This window comes from Daphnia magna, linkage group LG5, assembly GCF_020631705.1.
Source record: "Daphnia magna isolate NIES linkage group LG5, ASM2063170v1.1, whole genome shotgun sequence".
NCBI classification, from domain to species: Eukaryota; Metazoa; Arthropoda; class Branchiopoda; order Diplostraca; family Daphniidae; genus Daphnia; species Daphnia magna.
This window is the reverse complement of record NC_059186.1, coordinates 7,907,841-7,921,546: the sequence shown is the minus strand read 5'-3', so window position 1 is coordinate 7,921,546 and position 13,706 is coordinate 7,907,841. Positions and strand designations below refer to the sequence as shown.

General features: G+C 38.2%; 1 protein-coding gene, 1 long non-coding RNA gene and 1 pseudogene across 5 annotated transcripts; 1 reads left to right on the top strand and 2 right to left on the bottom strand.

Moving 5' to 3' along the window:
* On the bottom strand, positions 1 to 3,892 carry LOC116922786 (maltase-glucoamylase, intestinal). The gene is made up of 7 exons (XM_032929207.2): positions 3,695 to 3,892; positions 3,471 to 3,633; positions 1,490 to 3,059; positions 1,084 to 1,368; positions 818 to 999; positions 592 to 709; positions 1 to 472 (listed from the first exon to the last, which is right to left on the bottom strand). Exons 1-7 carry the CDS (start codon positions 3,861 to 3,863, stop codon positions 95 to 97), a joined length of 2,865 nt encoding a protein of 954 aa, XP_032785098.2. The 5' UTR covers positions 3,864 to 3,892; the 3' UTR covers positions 1 to 94.
* Positions 3,893 to 4,197: 305 nt separating this feature from the next.
* On the bottom strand, positions 4,198 to 5,528 carry LOC116923953 (annotated as a pseudogene).
* A 733-nt stretch (positions 5,529 to 6,261) lies between these two features.
* LOC123472253 lies at positions 6,262 to 7,234 on the top strand. 4 transcript variants are annotated; one of them, XR_006646602.1, is made up of 4 exons: positions 6,262 to 6,519; positions 6,574 to 6,726; positions 6,848 to 7,049; positions 7,177 to 7,234. It is a non-coding gene; the product is annotated as an uncharacterized LOC123472253 (long non-coding RNA). The 4 variants fall into 4 exon arrangements; XR_006646601.1 differs by having other exon boundaries at positions 7,154 to 7,214; XR_006646604.1 differs by having other exon boundaries at positions 6,264 to 6,519; positions 6,928 to 7,049.
* Positions 7,235 to 13,706: the final 6,472 nt, after the last annotated feature.

Sequence of the window (13,706 nt, the reverse complement as noted above, 5' to 3'; positions counted from 1 at the left end):
TTATTTTGCGAATTTTTTTTTTGCACTACAATTTTACAAAAAAGCGAAGAAATACAAAAAACCATAGAATTAATTATTTGAAAATATAAAAGATTTACGGCTTGATGACGAATTTTAGACTATAGACATCGCTTACATGCCAATCAAAGTTGAGTTGATTGAATTCAAGAATTTTTGTGTAAGGGTTATAGCTGGCCTCGGGAGAGACTTGCTCATTCTTTAACTCGAAACCCAATATGCGAACACGATCAACGACAGTCGAAATGTCTTTTGATCCTAGAAATTCGAAATTAACCCGCTCCATGGTGAATGTATCGCTAGTAAAAACGAATCGAATTAAATCTTGAGCGGGTTTGTCGCCCCCCTTTCCATCGTCAACGTAGAGCCATCCTGTAACATTCGACGAGATTGGGAAACCAACCGTCACTGTGTAAGAATTCAAACGCGTTTGCTCAGCAGAAGATCCCGGCTCCTATAAAACGTTTGATGGTCAATATAAGGTCAACATCATTCCGTAATACCGACGACATAGAGCGAAGAAGATTGTCGACGATGATTACAAAAGAACTTTGCACGGACACTCTGCCGTACCTGCGTAGTGAAAACGGAACCGTTCAGGATAAACATGTTGAGATGATTGAGTCCGGTTGTGACGGTCGTTCTCTCTCCATCGCCGGAATGAATCCAGTCTCCAGTGTAATAGTCGTACCTTTAAAAGAAAAGTGTGCAGATAGTAGTAAAACGACGAAATCGGCCATAAAAGAGATGCGCAGCACTGGCCAGCAAATAATGCAGACATTATTCAATGTTCACTAACCAAGTGCCGGACGGAAAATAGATCGAGATGGGTATGCTGGTTTCTGTATCGTCTTGCACCATGACGGGGCAGACCATAAGACTCCCACCAATCATAAACTGCTCACTCAGTAGATAGGTTTGATTATCACGCGGGAATTGGTACCACAGCGGGCGAACCACAGGTGTTCCTTGCATGCTGGCCTGGAAAACAACAAACAATTACAACACGTTGTTAAAATGGAGATGAATTATTTTGAAAATGAAAACATTTTCAATTGATTTCACCTCGTAGAAAAGGGTATAAAAATAAGACAGCAGTTTGTAACGCAGCTGGATGTAGCTAGCCAAAATCCTTTGCGTGTTCAGGGACCAGTCTACTGGTGAACGGGCCCGGTGATTTAACTTGGTCATTGAATGGGCAAATGGTAAAAGCAATCCCATTTGATACCAACGTGTGCACAACTGTTCCTCTTTAACTTCCGCCAAATTGTCGATGATGGTGCTACTGTTGTAGACTCCGCAGATGGGCGAGCCGGATAACGCCACTCCAAACAGACCCATTTCCATTACCTAAAAGAAAAAAGAAGAAAAAACAAATGAAACTACAAGAAAATGGAGGCGTTGCTTTGGATGGTATCCAAATTGGAACCGAGTCAAACCGGAAGGCGGAAGAAAAAGCAAAGATAAATACCTGGACGAGTGCCATTTTCATGGAAGCCCAGTTAGCAGTATAGTCATCACCGGGATATCCTGCGCGTCCAAGATTACCTAAAGCGGATGCCCGGTTCAAATAGAGAAACGGATAACCGTACGCTTGATCCACGAAGGCTTTCAAGTGCTGGATGCCGTAATGATTGTGAACAGCTACGTGTTCCAGTTGTTGGGTCGGATGGAACGCGTCGAGGCAAATCGTGTTGTTGGTAATGCTGGAACGGATCCGTTCAGGAGTGAACGTTCTCGGACGATCGGAACACGTTGATTTGTTCTCGTTGGATGGCCAATTGTCGATCAAATTAAATCCTTCCGGCTGCAGCATTGAGTCATACAAGTCCGATAGCTCGTTGACTAAAGGATAACTCGGGTAGTGGACGGCTGTTTCCAAACGAAGTCCCGTCTCGTAATCTTCGGCGGTTGAGCTATTAACCGCTCGATTGCGGAGGATCCAGGAATTGTCGGGAAACTGGTCAATGTCCAGGACGTGAGGTGGTTGGGCTAAGATAAACTTCTTGCCTGAATTTCGAAGCCATTCGCGATCATTTGCAGCCTGCGGAAAGCTTTGCTGGTCGACGGCGCCCATTCCAGGGCCGGATAATCGCAAATCGATGCAATCCGAATCGAAACCGATACTGGACGCAAGCATTTGTTCCAGCGTTTTTCGTCCAACTGTAGGGTCATCATTCTCGCGACACAAGTGGAAACCCAAGGACCAGAATGGCGGCAACGGATTCGGCAGCCCGATAACGTCACGAGTGAATTGATGCGAAACAGCCGATGGAGTCGATCCGGCCAAAAGGTGAAACACTCCACTACCTCCCATGGATCGGAATGAAACAGCCGGAACAGGAGAAAACTGCACTTCCAGCGGATAAGAATTATCCCAGAAAACGCCATGAAACAAGCCGCTGCCCGCACTGACGGCCATGAAAAACGGATGATAACTATCAGCTCCCTGTCGATTGTGCAACGCTGTTTTGCCGTAATTAACGAAATTACGCTTGAAGGATTGTCGTCGTTCTCCCTGACCGAGTCCGTAAATGTATTCGCTGGGCACGGTGGTCGACATTTCGACGTACTCTTCAGTGATGGCTAACGGACCGTAAGACGTATCGAAGAGCACGTCACCCGTGCTGGCCCGTCTGACGACGACAGCAAAGGACTTCCTCTTTTCCATCGAAACGCTGACTTGGAAATCCGTTTGGCTGAATGGCGTGCGTTCGTCTTCTGTCATCAGGCGGAACGTGTCTTCGTATTGGCCGGGTGCGATCATCTGGACGATGAGATGATCGCGGTTGACGGCCCTAACGATGACTCTGGCGGCCGGCATCGTGTTACCGAACATGTCCGTCTGGCGACGCTCTGGACTCACGTCGACAATGATCTTGTAATCCGAATCTTCTACAATATCGTCCACCTTGTAGGTGTACCTGGTAGGATTGTTGTGATAACATTTCGGTGTTCCAGATCCTGAATCCCAGCAACATCCAGCTGCTTCACAACTGGATTGCGTCAGCGCAACAGACGACCCCGACATGCACTCGAATCTGAGAAATTTATTATTATTATTTTTTTTATTGATTCTTTTGTCCATGACATGACAGTTTGGCCTTTTTTTCTCGCCGTTTTTAAGGATCTCGTTGTCATTACAAAGAACGGAAAGGGGAAAAGATCTTTTCAAAGGAACAACTCAGCCGTAAAATGGATCATAAGCTTAGGGTGTTCTCGATATAATGGACAATAATGTCATCGATCCATCCCTCTTTTTCTTCTTCTTTTTTATTATTGGCGAGACGTGGAATAAACAGAAATCAAAGGAAATGACGAAGAGGAAAATGAAAATTCAATAACGAAAATGAGGAATCCGTTTGAAGTGGACGTCAAATAATAAAACTGCAGTAGATAAATCGTGAGGGGGGGGGGCTGAGTTATCTGCGTATGAGCTCAAATTCATTTACCTGTTTAGCGTTGGTGTGTTGCAATTGCCCAGGTCGGCTTGATACTCACCTAGGTAATAACTGATGGCCGTGGGGAAGATAAGGCCAAGGAAAGCGCAAAGAACGACGACGTAAAACACGCGGATGCGGCTATCCAGCAGCAAGTAATCCTTGATTGTCGGTTCTGACATCAAAAATTAGATGACGTCACCGATTTCTGTGTACACATAAAATTAAATATTTACTTGTTTTTTTAATCGGAACATCTTCGATGGGTTCCCCGTAATCTTCTTGCTGGACGACTTTCGCTTTCTTCTTTCTCTTTGGCTGGACTGGCTGTTTTTGCACGACGCCATCATCTTCCTCCTTCGGAGCGAGCCAAACTTCTTCCGTCCACTTTTTCCAAAACGCCATGTTGATCTGCCTGCCTTAAAACACAAACGGGACTCTCTTATCAACATGTACTTCTTATCATAAAAACTCTGACGGCATTTATCATATCGTCAAGCAGAATTTTTCAAAGTTGAATTACGTCATTATGAGCTAATCAGTAAAACTTTTGCTTATTCTCCTCTACTCCAATGACAAAAAGAATGTTTCCTCTTTCCCTCCCCCAACTCCTCGAAAATCAATCAACACGGGGATGTTGAGGGTCATTAGCGAGCGCCTCTACATTCAGTGGAAGCTCAGCGGGATTGGATTCTTTTTTTTTAAACATCCCCTTAAAAAAAAAAGCCAAAGAGGAGGCTTGTTCCAAGGTTAGTGTATGGCAGTGGGGACTTGATTAGTTCAATTACTGTGTACTATATTATAAAAAGAAAAGGGAAGCACTGGCACTGCGGAGGGTGAATGTAATCTCAGCGGCGTCGAGACGCTCCAGATGGCGCCGCTCATGGTAGGAGAATAAACTACCATATACACTTGTGACTCCTTCTAGAATATCTTGGGGGAATAGGAGAAAGAAAAGAGGAAATAAAAGAAATTCGGGCGGAAGAAATCTGACGTAATAAATAGGGGAAGGGGGGGATTGGCGGAAGATACTCAAAAGGGAGGGAGGGTAAACAGAGAAGAAAAATATAGCCTTGCCCATAACTGTCACAGAGAAAGAAAGAATAAAATGACGTGTGTTTCATAATCATATTTTCAGCATCATGTTTCAGCTACATCGCCAGCTTTTTCGAGAGTTTTTCCGTCATGGCGACTTTCGTCAACCTCGTCATCACCCGTTTCGTCTCGGCTCGAACCACCACTACCGTCATCGCTTGAATAATCAGCACATTCTTCGTACAGCACCATCTTTGTTGGTGGGCTGAAAAACAAAGTTAAAAATAATGCCTCGTCTTTTACGGCTAACTTTTTAAAATCCACCCTAAATCGTAATGACGACGTGAAGACGATGATGCGTTGAGACTGCGAGGTGGACTCGAAGGAGGTGACAGCGCTTGCCGGATTCGCCCTTTTCCCTCATTCCAAAAGTGGGACTGTAATTGGAAATGATATAGACAAATATACACACTTTATCAACCCTCATTCAAAACAGGGAAAATTACGATTCTTCCTTCACGTCCAAACAGAAGCAAAAAATTGCCGATGAACTCCTTCGACTTGTCTTCCCATTTCTGGATTAAATCTTGTCTTTTTTCTCCGATATTTTCAATGACTTTTTTGCCCTTGTTTTTCAGTTCATCCATTTTGTTTTGTAAGCGAAAGGTTTTTTCCTGCCACCAACTTTAAGCTTTGAATCCAGAAACCATATATTGCTATTGCTAGATAAAACTTACTTTGATATAACCAACGTTTAGTTGTCTTGCAGAGTACCCACGCGCCAAATTTTGTCGAACATAAACATCGTAGTCCTTGACGATACGCGCTACAACATCAGAAGTTGACAAATCCTCTGGAACAAATAAAGGTAGAATAAACATTTTTCGGTACTTAGGAACATGTGTATTTTCAACATTACCTGTGCGTTCGGTGGCTACAAACATCCCTCTAGCTTTTATATGGGCACGTATGGGCATAAATGTCGTCGCTACTTCCTGCCGAGTATGGAATCTCATCATGGGCTACGAAATCAATCTATATCGATAAGTTTGATTAGCACATTCGCAGGAAATTTCCCGATAGGGATTCTATCAAAACTCGCATTTCCCAACCCCCTGATACAGGCACCCTTACCTTTCTACAACGACCGGTGGATCGACCGACACTTTTTCTGAGACTTTACCCCAGAGATGGCGCTGATGGCGCGGCGATTTCAGGGGTGTCCGCACTAATCTTTCGTTCGTTTTTTTTTTTTAAGATGCTGTGCCGCTGAGATTGGTCTCCATTTGTAGAGGAAATAACGCAGCAGCTCCCGGTCGAGTCCCCGTTTTTATCGGCTGAACGACGAAGGAGTGTGGAGCAGTTTAGTCAGCCAACTCGAGTCGATTTCAGGGTCTCGTACGTATCCTTTATACGTTTTCTTATTTTAGATGCTGCGTCGCAAAACTTGACGTCGTGTTGTAGAGGAGATAACGCGGAGATTAACGAAGGGGTCCTGTCAATTATCGGCTCAACAATAAAGGAATGCGGAGCAATCTAAGAGCGACTCGACATTTCTGGAGATTTTTTTCAGAGAGATGGCGCGTCGGTCATGAAGATAGGGAAAAATCAGGCCGCGAAGTTATTTTTCAAGGCGAGGCTTTGTGCGTCGCCCGGCAACGGACAGGTTTTTTCACAGGCCGTGTGAGCTCCATTGTTTCGATCATGGTCGTCAACATAAAAAGGGGCAACTACGGAACGCCGTTTGATCCACTTTTTAATAGTTGTCCGTTTATTTAGCAAATAAATAAACAACTTGTACTGCCATGTAGCGATTTCGATAGACGACGCCTTCAAGGGAGGAGGAGTCTACAACATATTGAATTTATCGATCGATTGTTAGGCCGATTTCGATCAGCATTGTATAGTTAATGAATGACAACTTGACGAGATCTTGACACGCACGTTGGAAGTGTACGCGTGTTTGCACCTCGATGAGCGTTGCACAATAACAAAGCTCCGTTGGTGAGCGTATTGATTAATAAAGGTATTTAAGGCATTATCCAATTAGTCATGCCATAATGTCTCACTTTGTTGGCAGCTAGGTGAAGTCCTTGAGTGCCTCAAGGACTTTGTTTTGTTTTAGCAGTATTTTTTCCTTCAACAATTAATCTTGCATCTCCAACCGTGGAATGAGTTACATGTGACTCGAGACAAACAAACAGTGCAATTGCAACAATATAATTAGTCAGCGGTAAACAACACATTCTATCTGAGAATAGTTTAGACTTTTTGAGCGTATCTTTTGTTTATCACATGTTGCATTTTAATTACTGTTATTTTTAAATTTATATCCATGGTTTTTCTTCGACTAGATATAAATTTGCCATATCTTCATGCCAACCACAAGGATTCTGCTTTTGCACACACCTTCATTATTAATGTGTTTCTTCAGGTATGGTCACTATCAGCAGCTTTACACACAGTGTGCATCGTGAATACATCAATCCCAGAGAAAACATTCCAATGGAAAATATTGAGAATTTCTGCCCTTCTATCCTGAACTAAACAATGCTGGTTTGTATAAATAGGCATAAAAAAACCTATCAACAGTATTTTTAGTTTGCAGTTTGCTTTAACATACAACTCTATGGCATGTTGATATTGTCGCGGGTGAAAAGGGAGATTGGTTATCTCTTCACAGAGATGAGTCATCCGCTCCTTGGACAACGCTGCGATCGTGGTGAAGAAATTATCGGGAGAAGTCCGCTCTAAGAAAGATACGCAGATATGCAGTCCGGAAGGGGAGTAATTCGCGCGACGGTATAAAACGCTGCCCCGAATCTGCGTTAGATGAGTCTCCATCGGGTGAGCTCCCGGAGCTGGGCTCCGTAAGAGGAGTTCCCTGGTTTCCCAAGAGGTCTTCAGACGCTTCTCCAACTTTTGGTAATGGTTATCCCTTTTGTTTGAGTTAAACCATTGTCTAGAATTGATGTCATCACTTGTTGTATTCGTTTGTTCTTGTCCAAATACAACTCGTGTGACAATATTAGCTAAATTTTTATTATTTATAGTATTAGACGGTAAAAAAAATTCTTCTCTCGGAAGTTTATGACTTTGGACTTGCTTGAGATGACCCTTGAGCCAAGAAGCTTTTCCTGCTTTGTGTGGACAGGAATATTAGAGGCATTGATGTCTGAAACCAACAAGTGTCTTGCAAAGAAAGTAAAAAGAAACATTGATGTTGGTCATCCTCTGAGTGATGCTGAAGCCTGGTAAGAAGAAAGAAGAGTATGAGTATTAGTGAGTGGTAAAATACATAATTTAGATTCAGAATTGAATGAAAATCACGGAAATCAGGTTTATTTTTCTATTGGTCTTATAGTTTTTCATTTACATTTTAAAAACCATAAATGAAGTTGGTGCGCTAACAGAACTGTTTTCGTTAATTTTTTAAACGGCTAGTCTAAAGAGAAAACCAATGACTAAATCGAAATAAGCGTTCAATTTCGATTATACCGTCTGATTTTTGGAGAATTTCAAGAGATGTCGTTTTTGGTAGATTTTGACAAAAGTGGGAAGGCTATACCCTTCCCACTTTTTCATTTTTGGCCAAATTTCAAATTTTGCTTAAAATACATGAATTCGAATCAAAATTGAATGAAAATCACGAAAATCAGGTTTATTTTCCTATTGGTCTTATAGTTTTTGATTTAATCCTTAAAAACCCTAAATTAAGTTGTTGCGCTAACAGCACTGTTTCGTTAATTTTTGAAACGGCTGGTTTAACGATAAAACCAATAACTAAATCGAAATCAGCGTTCAATTTCGATTATTCCGTGTGATTTTTGGAGAATTTCAAGAGATGTCGTTTTTGGTAGATTTTGACAAAAGTGGGAAAGCTATACCCTTCCCACTTTTTCATTTTTGGCCAAATTTCAAATTTTGCTTAAAATACATGAATTCGAATCAAAATTGAATGAAAATCACGAAAATCAGGTTTATTTTCCTATTGGTCTTATAGTTTTTGATTTAATCCTTAAAAACCCTAAATTAAGTTGTTGCGCTAACAGCACTGTTTCGTTAATTTTTGAAACGGCTGGTTTAACGATAAAACCAATAACTAAATCGAAATCAGCGTTCAATTTCGATTATTCCGTGTGATTTTTGGAGAATTTCAAGAGATGTCGTTTTTGGTAGATTTTGACAAAAGTGGGAAGGCTATACCCTTCCCACTTTTTCATTTTTGGCCAAATTTCTAATTTTGCTTAAAATACATGAATTCGAATCAAAATTGAATGAAAATCACGAAAATCACATTTATTTTCCTATTGGTCTTATAGTTTTTGATTTAATCCTTAAAAACCCTAAATTAAGTTGTTGCGCTAACAGCATTGTTTCGTTAGTTTTTGAAACGGCTGGTTTAACGAGAAAACCAATAACTAAATCGAAATCAACGTTCCATTTCGAATATTCCGTGTGATTTTTGGAGAATTTCAAGAGATGTCGTTTTTGGTAGATTTTGACAAAAGTGGGAAGGCTATACCCTTCCCACTTTTTCATTTTTGGCCAAATTTCTAATTTTGCTTAAAATACATGAATTCGAATCAAAATTGAATGAAAATCACGAAAATCAGGCTTTTTTTCATATTGGTCTTATAGTTTTTGATTTAATCCTTAAAAACCCTAAATTAAGTTGTTGCGCTAACAGCACTGTTTCGTTAATTTTTGAAACGGCTGGTTTAACGAGAAAACCAATAACTAAATCGAAATCAGCGTTCAATTTCGATTATTCCGTGTGATTTTTGGAGAATTTCAAGAGATGTCGTTTTTGGTAGATTTTGACAAAAGTGGGAAGGCTTATACCCTTCCCACTTTTTCATTTTTGGCCAAATTTCAAATTTTGCTTAAAATACATGAATTCGAATCAAAATTGAATGAAAATCACGAAAATCAGGTTTATTTTCCTATTGGTCTTATAGTTTTTGATTTAATCCTTAAAAACCCTAAATTAAGTTGTTGCGCTAACAGCACTGTTTCGTTAATTTTTGAAACGGCTGGTTTAACGAGAAAACCAATAACTAAATCGAAATCAGCGTTCAATTTCGATTATTCCGTGTGATTTATGGAGAATTTCAAGAGATGTCGTTTTTGGTAGATTTTGACAAAAGTGGGAAGGCTATACCCTTCCCACTTTTTCATTTTTGGCCAAATTTCAAATTTTGCTTAAAATACATGAATTCGAATGAAAATTGAATGAAAATCACGAAAATCAGGTTTATTTTCCTATTGGTCTTATAGTTTTTGATTTAATCCTTAAAAACCCTAAATTAAGTTGTTGCGCTAACAGCACTGTTTCGTTAATTTTTGAAACGGCTGGTTTAACGAGAAAACCAATAACTAAATCGAAATCAGCGTTCAATTTCGATTATTCCGTGTGATTTTTGGAGAATTTCAAGAGATGTCGTTTTTGGTAGATTTTGACAAAAGTGGGAAGGCTATACCCTTCCCACTTTTTCATTTTTGGCCAAATTTCTAATTTTGCTTAAAATACATGAATTCGAATCAAAATTGAATGAAAATCACGAAAATCAGGCTTATTTTCATATTGGTCTTATAGTTTTTGATTTAATCCTTAAAAACCCTAAATTAAGTTGTTGCGCTAACAGCACTGTTTCGTTAATTTTTGAAACGGCTAGTTTAACGAGAAAACCAATAACTAAATCGAAATCAGCGTTCAATTTCGATTATTCCGTGTGATTTTTGGAGAATTTCAAGAGATGTCGTTTTTGGTAGATTTTGACAAAAGTGGGAAGGCTACCCTTCCCACTTTTTCATTTTTGGCCAAATTTCAAATTTTGCTTAAAATACATGAATTCGAATGAAAATTGAATGAAAATCACGAAAATCAGGTTTATTTTCCTATTGGTCTTATAGTTTTTGATTTAATCCTTAAAAACCCTAAATTAAGTTGTTGCGCTAACAGCACTGTTTCGTTAATTTTTGAAACGGCTGGTTTAACGAGAAAACCAATAACTAAATCGAAATCAGCGTTCAATTTCGATTATTCCGTGTGATTTTTGGAGAATTTCAAGAGATGTCGTTTTTGGTAGATTTTGACAAAAGTGGGAAGGCTATACCCTTCCCACTTTTTCATTTTTGGCCAAATTTCTAATTTTGCTTAAAATACATCAATTCGAATCAAAATTGAATGAAAATCACGAAAATCAGGTTTATTTTCCTATTGGTCTTATAGTTTTGATTTAATCCTTAAAAACCCTAAATTAAGTTGTTGCGCTAACAGCACTGTTTCGTTAATTTTTGAAACGGCTGGTTTAACGATAAAATTAATAACTAAATCGAAATCAGCGTTCAATTTCGATTATTCCGTGTGATTTTTGGAGAATTTCAAGAGATGTCGTTTTTGGTAGATTTTGACAAAAGTGGGAAGGCTATACCCTTCCCACTTTTTCATTTTTGGCCAAATTTCAAATTTTGCTTAAAATACAGGAATTCGAATGAAAATTGAATGAAAATCACGAAAATCAGGTCTATTTTCCTATTGGTCTTATAGTTTTTGATTTAATCCTTAAAAACCCTAAATTAAGTTGTTGCGCTAACAGCACTGTTTCGTTAATTTTTGAAACGGCTGGTTTAATGAGAAAACCAATAACTAAATCGAAATCAGCGTTCAATTTCGATTATTCCGTGTGATTTTTGGAGAATTTCAAGAGATGTCGTTTTTGGTAGATTTTGACAAAAGTGGGAAGGCTATACCCTTCCCACTTTTTCATTTTTGGCCAAATTTCAAATTTTGCTTAAAATACATGAATTCGAATGAAAATTGAATGAAAATCACGAAAATCAGGTTTATTTTATTATTCGTCTTATAGTTTTTGATTTAATCCTTAAAAACCCTAAATTAAGTTGTTGCGCTAACAGCACTGTTTCGTTAATTTTTGAAACGGCTGGTTTAACGAGAAAACCAATTACTAAATCGAAATCAGCGTTCAATTTCGATTATTCCGTGTGATTTTTGGAGAATTTCAAGAGATGTCGTTTTTGGTAGATTTTGACAAAAGTGGGAAGGCTATACCCTTATACCCTTCCCACTTTTTCATTTTTGGCCAAATTTCAAATTTTGCTTAAAATACATGAATTCGAATCAAAATTGAATGAAAATCACGAAAATCAGGTTTATTTTCCTATTGGTCTTATAGTTTTTGATTTAATCCTTAAAAACCGTAAATTAAGTTGCTGCGCTAACAGCACTGTTTCGTTAATTTTTGAAACGGCTGGTTTAACGAGAAAACCAATAACTAAATCGAAATCAGCGTTCAATTTCGATTATTCCGTGTGATTTTTGGAGAATTTCAAGAGATGTCATTTTTGGTAGATTTTGACAAAAGTGGGAAGGCTATACCCTTCCCACTTTTTCATTTTTGGCCAAATTTCAAATTTTGCTTAAAATACATGAATTCGAATCAAAATTGAATGAAAATCACGAAAATCAGGTTTATTTTCCTATTGGTCTTATAGTTTTTGATTTAATCCTTAAAAACCCTAAATTAAGTTGTTGCGCTAACAGCACTGTTTCGTTAATTTTTGAAACGGCTGGTTTAACGAAAAAACCAATAACTAAATCGAAATCAGCGTTCAATTTCGATTATTCCGTGTGATTTTTGGAGAGTTTCAAGAGATGTCGTTTTTGGTAGATTTTGACAAAAGTGGGAAGGCTATACCCTTCCCACTTTTTCATTTTTGGCCAAATTTCAAATTTTGCTTAAAATAGATGAATTCGAATCAAAATTGAATGAAAATCACGAAAATCAGGTTTATTTTCCTATTGGTCTTATAGTTTTTGATTTAATCCTTAAAAACCCTAAATTAAGTTGTTGCGCTAACAGCACTGTTTCGTTAATTTTTGAAACGGCTGGTTTAACGAGAAAACCAATAACTAAATCGAAATCGGCGTTCAATTTCGATTATTCCGTGTGATTTTTGGAGAATTTCAAGAGATGTCGTTTTTGGTAGATTTTGACAAAAGTGGGAAGGCTTTACCCTTCCCATTTTTTCATTTTTGGCCAAATTTCTAATTTTGCTTAAAATACATGAATTCGAGTCAAAATTGAATGAAAATCACGAAAATCAGGCTTATTTTCATATTGGTCTTATAGTTTTTGATTTAATCCTTAAAAACCCTAAATTAAGTTGTTGCGCTAACAGCACTGTTTCGTTAATTTTTGAAATGGCTGGTTTAACGAGAAAACCAATAACTAAATCGAAATCAGCGTTCAATTTCGATTATTCCGTGTGATTTTTGGAGAATTTCAAGAGATGTCGTTTTTGGTAGATTTTGACAAAAGTGGGAAGGCTATACCCTTCCCACTTTTTCATTTTTGGGCAAATTTCAAATTTTGCTTAAAATACATGAATTCGAATCAAAATTGAATGAAAATCACGAAAATCAGGTTTATTTTCCTATTGGTCTTATAGTTTTTGATTTAATCCTTAAAAACCCTAAATTAAGTTGTTGCGCTAACAGCACTGTTTCGTTAATTTTTGAAACGGCTGGTTTAACGAGAAAACCAATAACTAAATCGAAATCAGCGTTCAATTTCGATTATTCCGTGTGATTTTTGGAGAATTTCAAGAGATGTCGTTTTTGGTAGATTTTGACAAAAGTGGGAAGGCTATACCCTTCCCACTTTTTCATTTTTGGCCAAATTTCAAATTTTGCTTAAAATACATGAATTCGAATCAAAATTGAATGAAAATCACGAAAATCAGGTTTATTTTCCTATTGGCCTTATAGTTTTTGATTTAATCCTTAAAAACCCTAAATTAAGTTGTTGCGCTAAGAGCACTGTTTCGTTAATTTTTGAAACGGCTGGTTTAACGAGAAAACCAATAACTAAATCGAAATCAGCGTTCAATTTCGATTATTCCGTGTGATTTTTGGAGAATTTCAAGAGATGTCGTTTTTGGTAGATTTTGACAAAAGTGGGAAGGCTATACCCTTCCCACTTTTTCATTTTTGGCCAAATTTCAAATTTTGCTTAAAATACATGAATTCGAATCAAAATTGAATGAAAATCACGAAAATCAGGTTTATTTTCCTATTGGTCTTATAGTTTTTGATTTAATCCTTAAAAACCCTAAATTAAGTTGTTGCGCTAACAGCACTGTTTCGTTAATTTTTGAAACGGCTGGTTTAACGAGAAAACCAATTAC

Bases quoted from the DNA above. Each gene is read 5' to 3' on its own strand.
- LOC116922786 (XM_032929207.2), bottom strand. From the start codon at position 3,863: ATGGCGTTTTGGAAAAAGTGGACGGAAGAAGTTTGGCTCGCTCCGAAG. The intron at 1,000-1,083 runs GTGAAATCAATT...GTTGTTTTCCAG, and splicing joins TTTATACCCTTTTCTACGAG to GCCAGCATGCAAGGAACACC. The intron at 710-817 runs GTTAGTGAACAT...TTTCTTTTAAAG, and splicing joins TATTTTCCGTCCGGCACTTG to GTACGACTATTACACTGGAG.